This window comes from Megalops cyprinoides, chromosome 8, assembly GCF_013368585.1.
Source record: "Megalops cyprinoides isolate fMegCyp1 chromosome 8, fMegCyp1.pri, whole genome shotgun sequence".
Lineage (NCBI taxonomy): Eukaryota > Metazoa > Chordata > Actinopteri > Elopiformes > Megalopidae > Megalops > Megalops cyprinoides.
Genome location: NC_050590.1, coordinates 36192527 through 36207487, shown reverse-complemented (window position 1 = coordinate 36207487; position 14961 = coordinate 36192527). Strand labels below are relative to the sequence as shown.

Sequence of the window (14961 nt, the reverse complement as noted above, 5' to 3'; positions counted from 1 at the left end):
TACTGTATTAAAAGCAGATGAAAAGTCCAGGAATAAAATCCTGACATATGAGTTTGGAGAGTCAAGGTGCCTAGTAACTGTGTCCAGAAGAGTTAGGCTGCCATCCTCATCTCCCCGTTTTGCCTTCTAGGCAAACTGGAGCGAGTCCAGACTCTCGCCCATCGTGGTGGTAAGCCCCCCAGGGACCACCCTCTCCATGCATTTGCAGAGGATGGAGGTGAGTGCCACAGGCCTGAAATCATTCATGGCTTTGGCATGGAGCACAACTTACTATGAATCAGAACCATGTAGAGAGAGTCGCGTCAACTCCAATGGACCTTTTTTTTTACAGCAATGGCGGATCGGGGAGCCTCTCAATAGTTCCCGGATGTCAGCAGCAAATACTAGCAGTGCAGTAGAGTTGCAGCAGAATAGAGCGTTAATGATGCACTTTTAAAGGGAATGACGTTTAAAGAATTAAATTGTATATCAGCACATCTGAATCAAATTAACATGTGCACTAAAGCATGTTAGTGGATTATCTCACATTAAATTAGTAGATTTAGGGAATGTTAGCAAACAGATTAGGCTATACAAAGTTAGCAACACGTAATATTAACCACAAACAGCCTATTAATATGATTACCTCATATATAAATATATGTGTATGTGTGTGTGTGTAGTGATAGTAATTTTACTCTTGCTGACTTGAGCCAACCATTTTTTCTCCTCTCCGTGTCAGTGGGGAAACCGTACATTCGTACTCCTTTCTCCGAGCAATTGGAGCATCCCCATGCAGCACAGCTAACCATGGTGGAGACTATATGGAAGGACAACACGGTGGAAAGGACACAGACAAACTGCTTGACATGCTATTCATGTTTCTGAGTTTATTAGAGATGTATTTAATGAATTCATGACAATCATTGATAGTCACCTGTTGGTCTCATTCTGTCCTATATGAAAGTCATAAAAATTACATCAGTCATTAAGATTACTTAGGCCCTCAATTACAATGGGATTACAGAAACCACCACGAATTAAAGAAATGTTAGAAAATTAATCTGATCTGAATTTTGAAACATTCCCTCCCTTCCCCTTCCTTAAAGTATATCAATAAACATTAGGGTATGAATGCTCTTGACTACCATACAAGTTTAAGAACACAATAATAATAATAATAATAAACAATTCAAAGCAATAAACAACAGCAACACGATAGCCTAAAATATGTCAACAAGGCAGGTAACGCTTTGTTCACACAAAAAAAAAAAAACCACATTGATGTAACTACATACACATGTCGGTGTGCTATATTGTAAATCAATGCATTTATTGACTACTAATTACCAAAAATCGCAGTTCTGTCTCTCTGTATTTACACATTCAAATTGTCCGCCAAGAACTTCCTGGAACTATCTGAAGTCTACGTGAATCACGCGAGGATCAAGCATTTTGGACTTCCGTTGATGCGACTCTCTCTCTACATGGCTCTGCTATGAATTTTATGTCTGTATACGTAATCCCAGTCCTTAAAGGAGCATATATCTTGATTGAAGAATAAAACAATATCAAGATGGCTTGAAATAAGAAGGTATGCGCGTGTAAACACCGCTTAAGTGCTTTCAAGAAGAGCTGCACACCACTAAGATCATCTTGACATATAGGAGATGCACATCTGGGGCAGAGTCTGCCCAACATGAAGGTGTGTCACCCAACATTTAGGATGTATCTCATTAGGCCTATATTATAAGAAGAGTTATTTTCCTCGTGGAGATGGAAAGTGTATGACATTAATCCACATAAATAAAATGTCACACTTTGATGTAATGAATGGTGCATGCCATCCAATCACAGCAGAAGACTGCCAAATATGGACTACACACAGCAGACAGGGTTTCCCTCACTGTATAGCCAGGGAAAACAGGTGCAACGTTGATGAAAATCTGTGGCCTTGAACAACAGGAAAGCATGGAAGAACAGTACATACTGTGTGTACATTTTTTGTTAAACTTAATTAAAACATTTATTCGTCTGCAGTTTCTAAAACTTAAAATATCGACTGAATACTGTGGTGAAGTTTTCTTCACAAAGTTGCTCACATAATTCTCCCACCGGTATTACTAGCTAGCTAGCTGATACGAACTTTACCTCAGCAATAGGCCTATGTCAGTGACAAAACAGCTAGCTAGATAACGTTAGCTTGTTCGTTAACGATCAGCGAAATAAGTAACAAGCTAACGTTATATATGAAAAATTTATGACATATTCAAACAGAACACTGTTCAGTAGTAGGCTATAGAGAATTTGATACCGAAAATAGCGTGCGGCGAGTAACCCAGAATACTTCCTACGTCCTTGATTTGCAAAGGCGGTTACCTCGTGAACTCAATGTTTGTTTGTTTTTTTAGCCTAGTGCTTGTTAAACGACTGTTGTAGCTAGCTGTGTCGGCCCAGTTAATCTGGGGGGGAAAAACATAGCCCACACAAATATTGGGGAGGACGTGTCCCCCCGGTTCCTACGCCCCTGTCCATGATTATGATTTTTTTTTTCCATAATCGAGCAGCCCTAGCTCCGTCTATTTGTTTTTACGAGCGTCCCAGTGCAATAGCATGTGATCTGTCTACGGCAAGCCTAGAGGGCTAAAGTACAATGGTAAAAGACGAAGCGAACCCGAAGTGCTCTTGTATTCACAATGCACAGGGTCTCAGTTCGGTTCGTTTCAGAGCGTTCTGAGTTCGTTTGGAGTGTTCACATATGCACAAAAATGCTGACTAATCGCTCTGAGTTAGTTTTGGGGGCTGAAAGAGATCAAGTGTGAAAACACCCTTAGTATATAGTATAAATTTCACCTTTCTATATACACTTAAAAACACTTCCAAATACACTAAAACATCTTAAACATAACAATACAGTAGGCTACATAATAATAATAATAATAATAATAATAATAATAATAATAATAAGAAGAAGAAGTTAGAAGTCACTACATACGGTACTGTACTGAAGAGAGAGAGAGAGAGATAGAGAGAGAGAGAATCTGTGTGTGTGTGTGTGTGTGTGCGCGCGCGCGCGCGCGCGCGCGTGTGTGTGTGCAGTTCTGTAAAAAACATTAGCCTAAAGAAACAGGCCGGTGGCGTTTCACCTCTTGCCGATCGTTTTATTATTTACACTTTATTTTCAATCGTGATCGTTTTTTTTTTTTGATGCATCACCAGCACTTGCATCGGATTTACAGTTTGGGGGCATGGTTACAAGGGTAAATAAGAGAAAAAATTTAAGCCAAATACAAAGTTACACACTCAACACAGTGTTAACGGCAGCGTCATCCCACATATAATGGCGGGCGGCGTTCTCCTTCTTCGAGCCGACGAACCGCTGAAGACGCGTAATGTTTTCATAAGCGTCACAAAGTAGCGCGTGCGTTCGTTATTAAGAACCATTGTATTTAACTCAAAATTTTAATATAATAGGTTTTATGGCAGTCCGTTCTTAAGTACGAGTTGTCCGTAAGTCGTACGTTCTTAACCCGAGGACTTACTGTACTCATGAAATCATTAACCCTGTATGAGCCAGCATTCAAAAAAGACAGTGACATTGCCGTGAGACTGAACAATATGTTGGGAGTATAACATGGGTGTGGTGTTTGAGCAGGTGTAAGGAGTGCAGAGTGTGAATTTTAAGTTTGAACAACGTTGGGTAATTGAAAAGTAAGGTTTCACCAGGTGCCCGTGGAAATATTCAATGCACGTTACACCACCTTGTACAAATGTGTCATTAAAAATCAGTTTTTTTCCACAGTTAATAAAAATCGGTAGGCTACTGGTGCCATCATCAAGTCACAATGACCTTTTTTCTTACAGGTCAAATGTAGCTTATTACACATAAATGCAATATGCATTTCAACCACTATAGGCATGCAGAGACGTGTATTGAAAATAATGTACACCGGGTCAGTTAGACGATATTTTTCTATTGTTTATGCCGTGTATTCGGATTTTCACAAACAACGATTCCGCTCGGTGGCGCAGGAAATCGTGTCCACTCAAAACTGAAGCAAAAACTGCAGCCTAACGATTCCCTAACGCTTGTTAGGCTTTCAAATTATCAAATTAATTAATTCCGACTTTCGGTGATTCAAATAGTTGAAGACTGTTGAATAGCCTACATGTAATTAAAAAGTACGTATTATGATTACTCCTAATTAAAGTAAAAAAAGACAGTAACTTTCAAATAAATGTTTGTGGCGGTCTCACGTTTCCCTTTGCTATAAATCTCATTAAATCCCGATAAATATTCAACGATCGGGGATGTTGTACCAAAAATATTTGTGAGTGCACCATAAGTTGCCCTCATCACATTCCTCAATCACAACTCTAAATGCAAGTAACCGTTATTATTATCTAAACCAGAAAACTGGTCATAGACCAGCACTTACGGGAAACTTCTACTTAGAGCGCAGTGTATATTGATCACGCCCTGCGGAATGACTGCTGTCTCATGCTGTGGTGGCAGAATCACTTCCCCCGTGAACAGCACGGAAGATAGCACAGCGTTCGAGGGTGTGTCCCCGGTGGCACAAACAAGCAGAGAGGTGCATTCTCGGCGATATGACTCATCGTGATATATTGAATGCAATCTCATAACAATATGTGGCCCTTGCTTTTATCAAATGCCATCAGCCATTACAGGCACTCCGGGAACACAACTGATAGTAAGTTATTGCAGTCACTGTCAGCGACCGCAAATGTAGCTACAGAATACAAGTCATGGAAGTTCGATTTAAAAAAAAAAAATTTGAATGTGATACATTGTATCTTACAAGTATCTAATGAATCTAATTTAATAGATTGTTTTAATAATTTAAATCTTATTAAAACAATCTATTAAAAGAAGTATTGTATTTGACACCCGATTTTAGATTAACCATGGTGTGTGATGGAGCAAAGAGAAGTTGATAAAGCGAATTGGTCATAGTAGTGTCTGCGTCTGTCTCTAGGTAACGGAGATAGCTTTCGGTGAAGCGATACTCACAAAACCATCTGATCAGTGTGTGCTCCTTTTATTTCCAAAGGTCTGACTCTGCCGCGTTCGCCTGGCATTTTTTTTTTTTTTTGACCTGGGGCTGGAATATTGTTTTATCACCTGTTCTAGGTTTTCCTAGGTTTGCGCGGCCATGGCCGTTAGGACACTGTTACCAATGTTTGTTCTCTGTCTGAGGAATAATTGATATAATCCTCTGTATTAGCCCTTTTGTTTTATATAGTTATATTTATTGTCTATTTTCTGTCCTGGCGTTTGGGCGTTCCTGGATAAGAAGGTAAGAATACCATAAAATGAGTCATAGGTGGAGGGAGTCTTAGACTAGGGTGAGGGGGGTAGAAAGTGCCCTCTGCACCTGCTCCACCCATCTAGGCATGGCCAAGTCTGTCACAGACACTTGCCTACTTGCAGCCACAGCTCTTAGTGCCACATTTTATCTGTTCCACAAGCAAAATAATTTTAACCTCTTGTTTTCTCTCCTTTGCAAATGTAGCACCCTTACAAAACAAGGATGAGCAAAATAGTGTATGTTCAAGTTTAATATCCTCTAAAAATAAATAACAATTATGCTGGTTATTTAACCAAGGAAGATAATGCAGCATTCGCATTTGTGTGTGCATTAACCCACTTTGACAAACATGACAAATGTGATCAGCACGAAAGAACTTATTTGTTTCTCATTCATTTCACTTACTTCACTTACTTCGTTTTGAGTCTACATCAGTCCAATATGGCTTACACTGATGAGTGCTTATTGGTAGTGTTATTATTGATTGTAATAGTATATTATCTCCATTGAGACACCGGTTATTGCTTTTACCAAGATAACACATAATCACAATGATTAATGGTATAAGGTACTGTATCAGCTAATGAAGACATTTAACAGGAATTTCATTCATACACATTCCAACATATACTTCCTGGAAGACAACGTTTTTTTCTTTTCTAAATGAAGCACTAATGTGAATCAAATTTTCATCAGAAGTGAGATGGACACAAAAATTTAAAGAAAATCTGTGCAAATTTTTGGTCAGAGTGTAATAGTATCATACAATATAACTACACCAGCAGCTTTGCTTTGCATGAAAGAGAAATGTAATGTGCTACATAGCCTAGTTGTTACTATACTTAATGTTCTTTCTGTGGCAACTATTGAATTGAAGTGAATTGAATTCAGATGAAACTGTGTGTGTGTGTGTGTGAGAGACAGAGAAAGAATGTGTGTATATGCATGGAGGTTTGTGAGACACAGAGAGAGATGACAATCACATTTAAGACACTGATAAAGAGAAGACTGGTCTGGTGTTTTGGTCATGCATTCCTGAATGCAGGGGTGGAATCTTTAGCTTATGCCAGCACCTGCTACATGATGACTGAGTATCAGACACAGAAGTAAAGTAGGTGTAGAGGTCACAGCCTTTGCTTACTCTCAGATCATGTGATGAGCATGTGGGTGAGAGCCTCAGGAAGTGTAAATCTGAAACCGCTATTTAGGCCTCAGTCAGTCACGTACACAGAGCAGACAATGAAGTCAGGGTTATTTTTAAACATCCGTCCATCCACTCTGGAGGTAACAGAACCGTCCTTGCAGAACAAACAGGTCCCACGGCAACCATAGCGACGTGCCGAGGGAGTTCTCTGTTCTTACAGCACCATTAACATGTTCCATGGATACAACATTTTCCATTTCATACAGGGAAATTTCAACATGCTCACACACAAAAACACACATACCCTTCTTTAATGAATCCATTCGTTTTATTTCTTTCACACAGCAATACCATACAATGTAGAAAAACAGGTTTTAACTTCCGCTTCTTCCAATGCAGTTGTCAGGAGCTGTGAATTCAGGACAGCTGGAGTGTTCTCTTTTACTTCTGGTGACACTTGTGAGCAGAGTTTCCATTCTGTTTGTGTAAGGGGCAAGGGCGTGTGGTACAGTTTGAGGAGGAGAGGCAGTCAGGCACTATGGCTCTCTGCAGAGGGCTGTAATCACCACTAAGGGGATCTTTTCTGAATGTCAGACAGGAGGTGCAGAGAGCACCAGCTTCAGAGCTCTTATTGTGTTTTTCCAGTGACTTAATTTGAAACCTTTGTGCCACACACTTCTAGAAAGTGTGGAGCAGTACTTATGGACCTAGACTTGTAACAAGGGGTTGCTGGTTCAAATTCCTGGTGGTGCACTGATGTTACACCCACGAGAAATGTACTTGATTAACCTGAATTATTTCACTAAATAAAAATATAATATACCCCTGAGTAGTCAAATCCACAGTATTATGTAACATACTTCAAATCAACTTAACACATACTTTATGCAGAGATAATCTTTATTGTCCCCACTTGAAACTGTTTAAAAACAAAAACCATTCACAGTTTGGGTATCAGTAACAGGATAAAAGGGCACTGATAAGTGACAAAATGCCATGTAAATATCCAGCCCTGGCAGTTTGGCATATAAGGAATGAGAGCTGTGAGGGGAATGGCAACAGGAGCGTGACGGTGTTCCTAGGTGTAATCTCTGTGTACCCATCAGACTGGATATATGCATGAGGGCGTGTACGATCCTGTTAAACCTACATAACTGGGATGTGGAGGGTACTTCAGGGCACAGTATTTATAGAGTGCATACCTTACATCAAAACAATGTAGCAGTTTCACATCCAATCTGCTGCTGTGTCAGTGCTGAAAAAAATGAGGGCTGGATCCTGTGGGCAGCCTTCCTGAGAGGGAGAGAGAGAGATGAGACCACCCTGATCTCTCTCTCTCTCTCTCTCTTTCTCTCTCTCTCTCTTTCTTTCATTATTTCAAATTCAAAATCCAATTCAAACTGATTTACCTGTATGACAAGATGAGTCTCATTGCCAAAGAATACAATTGCAGATAAAACACAGGGATAAATTTCACATCTTCAGACACAAGACAGACAGTTATTGTCTGTTATTATTATTCCTCTGTCATTATTTTTCCTCTGTCCTTCTGTTTCTGCTTAAAAGGGCCCTGATTACACAGACCTATATGTCCTCAAACACTGCAGCTTCACTGTAGGTCATTAACACCATAGATTGCTGTGTGCTGGTCTCTCAGCACACAGCCCCTGAGAGGCAGCACATGCGGAAACATAGACTTAATGACTATCCAAATCCCCTCCGCTGCACTGTGCTCACAGCAAGGACCAGGGCTTTCAGAGACAACAAAACCAACCGATCACAGATGAAACAATTAAAAAGAGAAGAGTGGGTAATGGGATTTAGTCTCACATTGCAAAGCCAAATTCATTTGTGTCAGGCGTGTGGGGCTGAGAACTGCAGCTCACCAACATTCCAACCATCTCTGACAACCAAAGGTGCGGAGAAAAATATCAGCATTAGACAAAAATCAGTATAAATGGGAAGCTATCCACAAACTCTGGGTTCAGGCCTTACATGAACTGCTATCTAGCATTAGAGTAATCTCAGATGTGGCTCAAATGACAGGAATAATTTTAAAACCACCAGACGAATGGCAGACAGGTCACTGTAAACATGTAAATAAAGAGAAATTGATTAGGGCCACATTATAGATTATCCGGGAGACCTAATATGTTTGGCCTTCTATTTTGGTTAGTGGAACACCATGGGAATCCATGACTCATTTATTGAACTGCACAGTGCCAAGATTGTGGTTATTTCTGTATAAAGTTACTACCTTCAGGTGCTCCACAAGATGAACTGAAAAGCACTGCTCTGCTGTACGATGGAACCTCTGGACTGAATGATGTTACAGAGCAGATGTCTGTATCAGAAAAACACTGGGGCCACTTTCTTTGAGGTCTATACTAGGGTTTCCGTTATCCGTTAAAAACCTGCTGGTCAAAATGTCTGGTAATAATGCTCATACAAAACGTAGCTATAACGAAGGCTATCCCTAAACAGGACATTTATGTTTTGACAGCCAAACGTGCTTATTTATGAGTTCAGCGAGTTGTACCCCGACTGGGCTACCCTGGCTAAAATTGCCTGTGTTCTGCCCGTGTCAAGTGTGCCTGCAGAGAGGGGCTTCTCTCTGCAGAATTGAATTAAGACGGTGCTGCAAAGTCATCTGGAGGAGGAGAGAGTGACGCGGCTTATATACATTGCAAGCTGCAAAGACACATTGGACACGTTTGATTTCAAGTCGGCAGCAGAGTACTTTGCCGCAATGAAAAAATAAAATGTTATCCGGTAGCCTATAGGCTACATTTAATGCCATGTAGGCCTAGCCTGTTTTTAAACAGGCTACAGATGTTACAGGTTACAGATGTTTTGCAATAGCCTACATTTTAGCGGCTGATGTTGAGGTTTTGCTCAATCGTTACTGTTCATTTTGCTTAATCGTTACTGTTCATTAAATAGTAAAACTGATTTGAGGTCGTTGTCATTCTTTCATCAATCTAGATGTAGGCTACATTATATTTGCATTTGTAACATAGACTGTTATTGAAACGCAGGGTTGGGAGGGTTACTTTGAAAATGTATTCCGATACAATTACTAATTACCTGTTAAAAATGTAATCAGTAACCTAATCCAAGTATCACAATATTAAAGTATGTAACTTGATTACTTTCTGTTACTTTTGGATTGGATTGGATGTGCTAGTGAAATTGTTTAGCCTAATATAATGTTTTATGTTCGTTGTTAGGTTTATTAATTTTTTGTCCAGGTATTCCTTCCTTTGTTATGTGCGAATGCGTGTTTAGATTAATAGTGGTAACTATGCATATTTACTAACTATAATGTTAGTTAATTTGGTTGGTAGCTAGCTAGCTAGCTAACAGTACTAAAGTTGTCAGAACAGGTTGCTTGCAGTATCTGTGGTAAAATTAACTATTTGGTCAGAATAGACGTGATGAGGCTGCATTAGTTTGATAGCTAGCTAGATAGCTATTAGTAGCCTAATATGACAGTTGACGAAAGTGTGTGAAAGCCAAATTAGCTAGCAAGCAATCTAGCTTTCTACATTGTTTTTTTTTTTGTAGCTAGCTAGCTATGTGTTTGTTTGTATTTGTCAGCGGAATGTGATAGTAGCTAGCTAGTTACGTTTATTGTTTTGTTTGTATTGTAGCTAGCTAGCTAGCTAGATTTGTCTTTGTAAGGTGGCATTTGTACTTTTCAGTTGAATGTGCAAGTAGCTAGTTAGCTAATTTGACTTTCACGCACTTTACTAACTATCAAACTAATACAGCTTCTTCGTGTCCCTTCTGAACAAATAGTTCATTTTAACATTCGTACTGCTAGCCAAGATATTGACTTCTAATCTTAAGAACTGTTTGCCAGCTAGCCAGCTAGCAACTTAGTTTATTCCAGTCTGGGGCTTGTGTTTTTACCCACACACCATCCCATCACCAGCATCACCACCTATACAGTTCCAAAATATTTTTCAGTAGTAGTAGTAGGCTATTGACAGGTTAGCTAGCTAACTAATGTTAACTTTAGCTAACTGGATTTCTGTGTAGTTAACGTTAGAGGTTGGTCTTAACCTATATTTGTTTCTTTAAATTAGATGTTGAGTCCTTGGATGGTGACAGCATTTTCACAGCTGTAAGCAGGTTGTGGCGTCGTTAGGTCTGGCTATAGCCCCGAATATTTTTGCCTTGAAAAAGGAGGTGTTTATAGCAAAACAACAGACTGGGTAACAGAAGCCATGATAATTTTTATTTATTATAAAGGTAGATATAACCTCCCCAGCCTACCGATGCCGATCTCCCTTGAAAAAAAAAAAAAAAAAAAAAAAAAAACAGACAAGCCTCAGGCAACCTTGACTTAGCCCCAGATCTTTTCAATAGCTAGAAAAGTCCCTGGCTATAAGGCATAACTTGCACTGTACTGTGATTTTTTCCCCTTTTCTGCTTTAAAGACAAACTAATGGCGAAATTTCCATCCAGTGAGAGCATTTTTTTCACTAGAGGCCATGATAATGAATTGGCAACTGTAAGATTGCCTATGGTTTCACTCCAGACCAGAGACTCGTTAAGTGTTGTAATGTGTGCGCACGTACATGGTAGTATATCGTTCTATATTTTAAAATGTATTTTAAAATTGTAATTCTGCAAATAATCCCCATTTTTACTAAATGTATTGGTAATCTCATTACGGCTTTTTTCTGTAACTGTAAGGGAATACAGTTACCTTTTTTGTATCCTAATTACATAACGCCATTACATGTAGCCTATTCTGTTACTCCCCAAGCCTGTTGAACAATGACCAGTAAGTTTCAAATTTGTCTGGTAAAATAAATTCTTTCCGGACACTGGACCGGCAAGAAAAAATCCCAGCGGGAAGTTGTGGTTAAAGATTCTATTACAATACTCTCTACCTTCAACTTTCACCTGTTTGTTTTCATTACATATGATACATGTACAATTTAGAAGCTATGTTGTGTTATAGGAAAACAGAAAATACAAAAAAACAGATGCAAAAACACTAAAAAAAAAAAAACAGTCTAAAAGCAATGATTTATTATACAACCATATATACAGAACATGGACAGGGCAAGTCAGGTCACATTTCACAAGGACATCACTGTAGAATAGCTGTGCTCTGTAGTGATGTGGAGACTGCTGTGTGTGTGTGTGTGTGTGCCAGGTGGGGGCAGGAGGGACTTAGGAAGGGGATGGTGGGGTAGGAAGGAAAGGGGGATTTGCAGGGGAGTGCCTCTCGGTCCAGGATGCACCACAGTTCCAGAGTGATCAGACCCCACCAGTGCAGCAGAAGCATTTCCGCACACTGATTGCCAGCGTTCCTAGTCTGTGCAGAGATGATTCTGTTAGACTGACAGGGGTTTGGTGAGGAGGGGGGTGCATTTCAGGGCCCAGACAGGGATGGGGGTGTGAGGGGAGTGGCAGGAGGTCTTCACTTTGTCATACTTTTCACCATCTGCAGCTCCTCCACTGGCTTCCACTGCTGGTGTATCGTGATAAACTATAGAACAGGAAAATGGGGGATAAAAAGCCCTCTTATCAAGCATTCTGAGATAGTTAAACACATACAAAGTTCATTGCTCATGCTTAATTGATAACGCTCCTGTGCATACATGATCCAGCACTGCCACAATTATCTCCATGAGATGTTATTCTTGACTGTTCCCACGGGCAGAAAATGATGAGAATGTTTGGGGCAGGGGGAGGACAGAGGACTGTTAATAACTTACCTTCTGAGGTTTAGTTGGATCAATGTTCTCCCATGGCTCGGGATTTCTGGTCTTGTTTAGACTACAACACAAAGGAACTACCAGTTATAACTCATGTCTATTAGACCTATTCAATATGTCCATGTTTATCTAATTAAACAGCCCCCCATAAACCTTCAACATACTGCCTTCTGCCAGGAACTGATAAGCTAATGAATAGTAGATAAACAACATTTATTAAAATTATGTACAGCCTACTGTATAATAAGTTTAATTCTGTCACAGTATTCTTCTTCATGTTCCTCTTTCTCTTTCATAATTTTTGGTGTTACGATTATAATAACTTCGATTTTAATAACTTACGATTAAAATATTCTCCAAAAATGAACATACATTCCACAGTACTGAATAATGAAAAAAGTCTTACATTACATCTGGTTTCGTCAGTAGGAAATAAATTGAGGCGGATGTGGCACCTGTCGCTGCGAACGCCATGAATCCGATTAAAGGGATTAACTGCGAAATAAAGATTTTACTGACATTAAGCAAAGATATGTGGTATAGGTTTACTTCAGCCGTTCAATTCAATAAAAAGAAACCTTGAAGAACCCCGTTTCATTACATAGAAATACGAACAATCATGCGCACACACAGCAATTAACTCACCTCTTTCTTCTTTTTCAGCATTTGAAAAAATCCAGACATTTTAAATGTTTACCTATAATGCCTAAAAAGGGGAAAATTATAACAAGGTCAAAACCACACATTATATACCAACAAGGTATTTCAAATCAGTACTTAATCCAGCATGCTTGTAGATAAACACAACAGGTTAATAAATGTTAGATGCTCCTCTCATTACACAAAAGCAGTCACCTGAGATGCACCCCTTTACCTTGCGTGAAGTTCACGACGGGATGCTCAAAGCGTTTGTGATCGTAGCTCACACACTTCCCGCCTTAATATACTGCAGAAAAAAAAGTGATACGAGTCCTGCGGCACGTAGACAGGCATGTTGTCCTGTATCGAAATCTATCAGAGGAAACAAATTCCGTGTCAGAATAGGGTTTGGTTTTAGCTCAGCTGCTTCCATTTTCTGTTTCAGTGGACAAAAAACGCCATCTACTGGTGCCAACAAGTAAAAGTTGCCTGCAGATCGATGTCGGAGCCATGCCAGGATGTTTAAACTACACGTTCGTCATCCTGGTCAGCGGCATCGCAGCCAGGACAAATAACTATACAATACGAGGACGTCAGAAGAACAGAATATCAAAAGATATTAAGTTTTCTGTTTGCATTAATACACACGGGCAGTTGTGCATACATTGCATACATGCAATGCATGTGAATGAGGTAGTTACACCGAATGTGTTTGACACTGAATGTTCACGTTGTTTTTGATGCTATAGGTAGGCTAATACAGTAGAAATCCCTATAGGTCGGTCATGACTGCGGCCTGCACAAGATGCGCTGACCTGGACATACTCATGACCTTGACTCGTCCTAGCATCATTCCCCGATGGTGGAATGAACTTCCACACTTCATCTGTTCTGCTGAGTCACTCTCTGTCTTCAAGAAACATCTGAAGACACAACTCTTCCGTTCTCACCTATACCTGAACACTACCCCCTAAAGCAGTGTTTCCCAAAGTGTGGGCCGTGAAGGTACTTCAGGTGGGCCGCGAGAGGTCATTTACAATAGATAGCCTAAAAAGTTTTTAATTTTCAATTTTGTAATTAAGTTTGAAATTACATTTTAAAAAGTAATCAGGACTAATAAAACAAAGTCGTGGGATTTAAATTACGTGTTATTCTTCGTGTTGTTCTTATCTGACCTATTTTTGATCCGGAACTAGGCTATCTTATATCTCGTCATTGGCGAGGAATCGTAGGCTAATTGACGGAATACCTCATCATTGGCGGGGAAAGAGTTAAAATGGAACAGTTGCCATCAGGTGGCAACGTTCAAATGATATTTTCTGCCTGTTTTTTTTTTTTTTTTTCTTAATGTTGATATTGGGCTGGATATTGTATTTTTATGTATAAGCGTTTTACTATCCAGGGTCAAACAGCCAGGATACGGGCTTATCAATTCAGTATTTGCTCTTAACCCTTTCGCACGTAACTTATTGCTATACCTATAGCGCGCCTGTTATGTTACGTGGTTCGTTATGTTTTCATTTGCGTTATTAAGCGTCTTATAGTTTTCAGTTAGAATTTGCTATATTTTTAAAACGTTAAATCTGTTTCATCAAAGATAAAATTAGCTACAAGTTTTCTAATCTAGTGTTCAGAAGATTTTCAGATTTCAAATTGGGCCGCGGCATTTTTACGTTTGGGAATGGCTGCCCTATACTAAACTATATACATAAAAAGTAATCTAATGGTTTAACGCACTCATTAGCTGCTGGTTTGTACCTTGCCTGGCCAACTTTTGGAACTTTGTGATGCAGTATTTCTAATATTGTTATTGACTCAGAATGGTTTTCGCGTGTGTTGTACTGTACCTCACTAATAAGTCGTTTTGGATAAAAGCATCTGCCAAATTAATAAATAAAATAAAAGTACAGCAAGTAAAACAGTGACGGTCGATTACATGTATTTACTGTCAGGTTGAATCGGGCCAAACATTAGTTTGGTCCAGTAATAATAATAGTATTAAATTATGCCTTTATATATTTATTTACAGTTATTGGCACGGATAGGAAAAAAAGTTCACAATACAGCTTTAACTCATCTGAATGCATTCAATGTTTTGTAGTCCGTAATAATCTTTAAAGACTTTAAC

The 14961-nt window shown here is 39.3% G+C and overlaps 1 protein-coding gene across 1 annotated transcript; it reads right to left on the bottom strand.

Moving 5' to 3' along the window:
- Positions 1-11137: 11137 nt before the first annotated feature.
- c8h15orf48 (chromosome 8 C15orf48 homolog) lies at positions 11138-12878 on the bottom strand. Its single transcript, XM_036535712.1, has 4 exons — positions 12840-12878; positions 12601-12689; positions 12195-12255; positions 11138-11965 (listed from the first exon to the last, which is right to left on the bottom strand). Exons 1-4 carry the CDS (start codon positions 12876-12878, stop codon positions 11897-11899), a joined length of 258 nt encoding a protein of 85 aa, XP_036391605.1. The 3' UTR covers positions 11138-11896.
- Between the last annotated feature and the right edge of the window lie 2083 nt (positions 12879-14961).

Bases quoted from the DNA above. Each gene is read 5' to 3' on its own strand.
- c8h15orf48 (XM_036535712.1), bottom strand. From the start codon at position 12,878: ATGTCTGGATTTTTTCAAATGCTGAAAAAGAAGAAAGAG. The intron at 12,690-12,839 runs GTGAGTTAATTG...TTTATTTCGCAG, and splicing joins TGCTGAAAAAGAAGAAAGAG to TTAATCCCTTTAATCGGATT. The intron at 11,966-12,194 runs GTAAGTTATTAA...CCTGTTCTATAG, and splicing joins ATCCAACTAAACCTCAGAAG to TTTATCACGATACACCAGCA.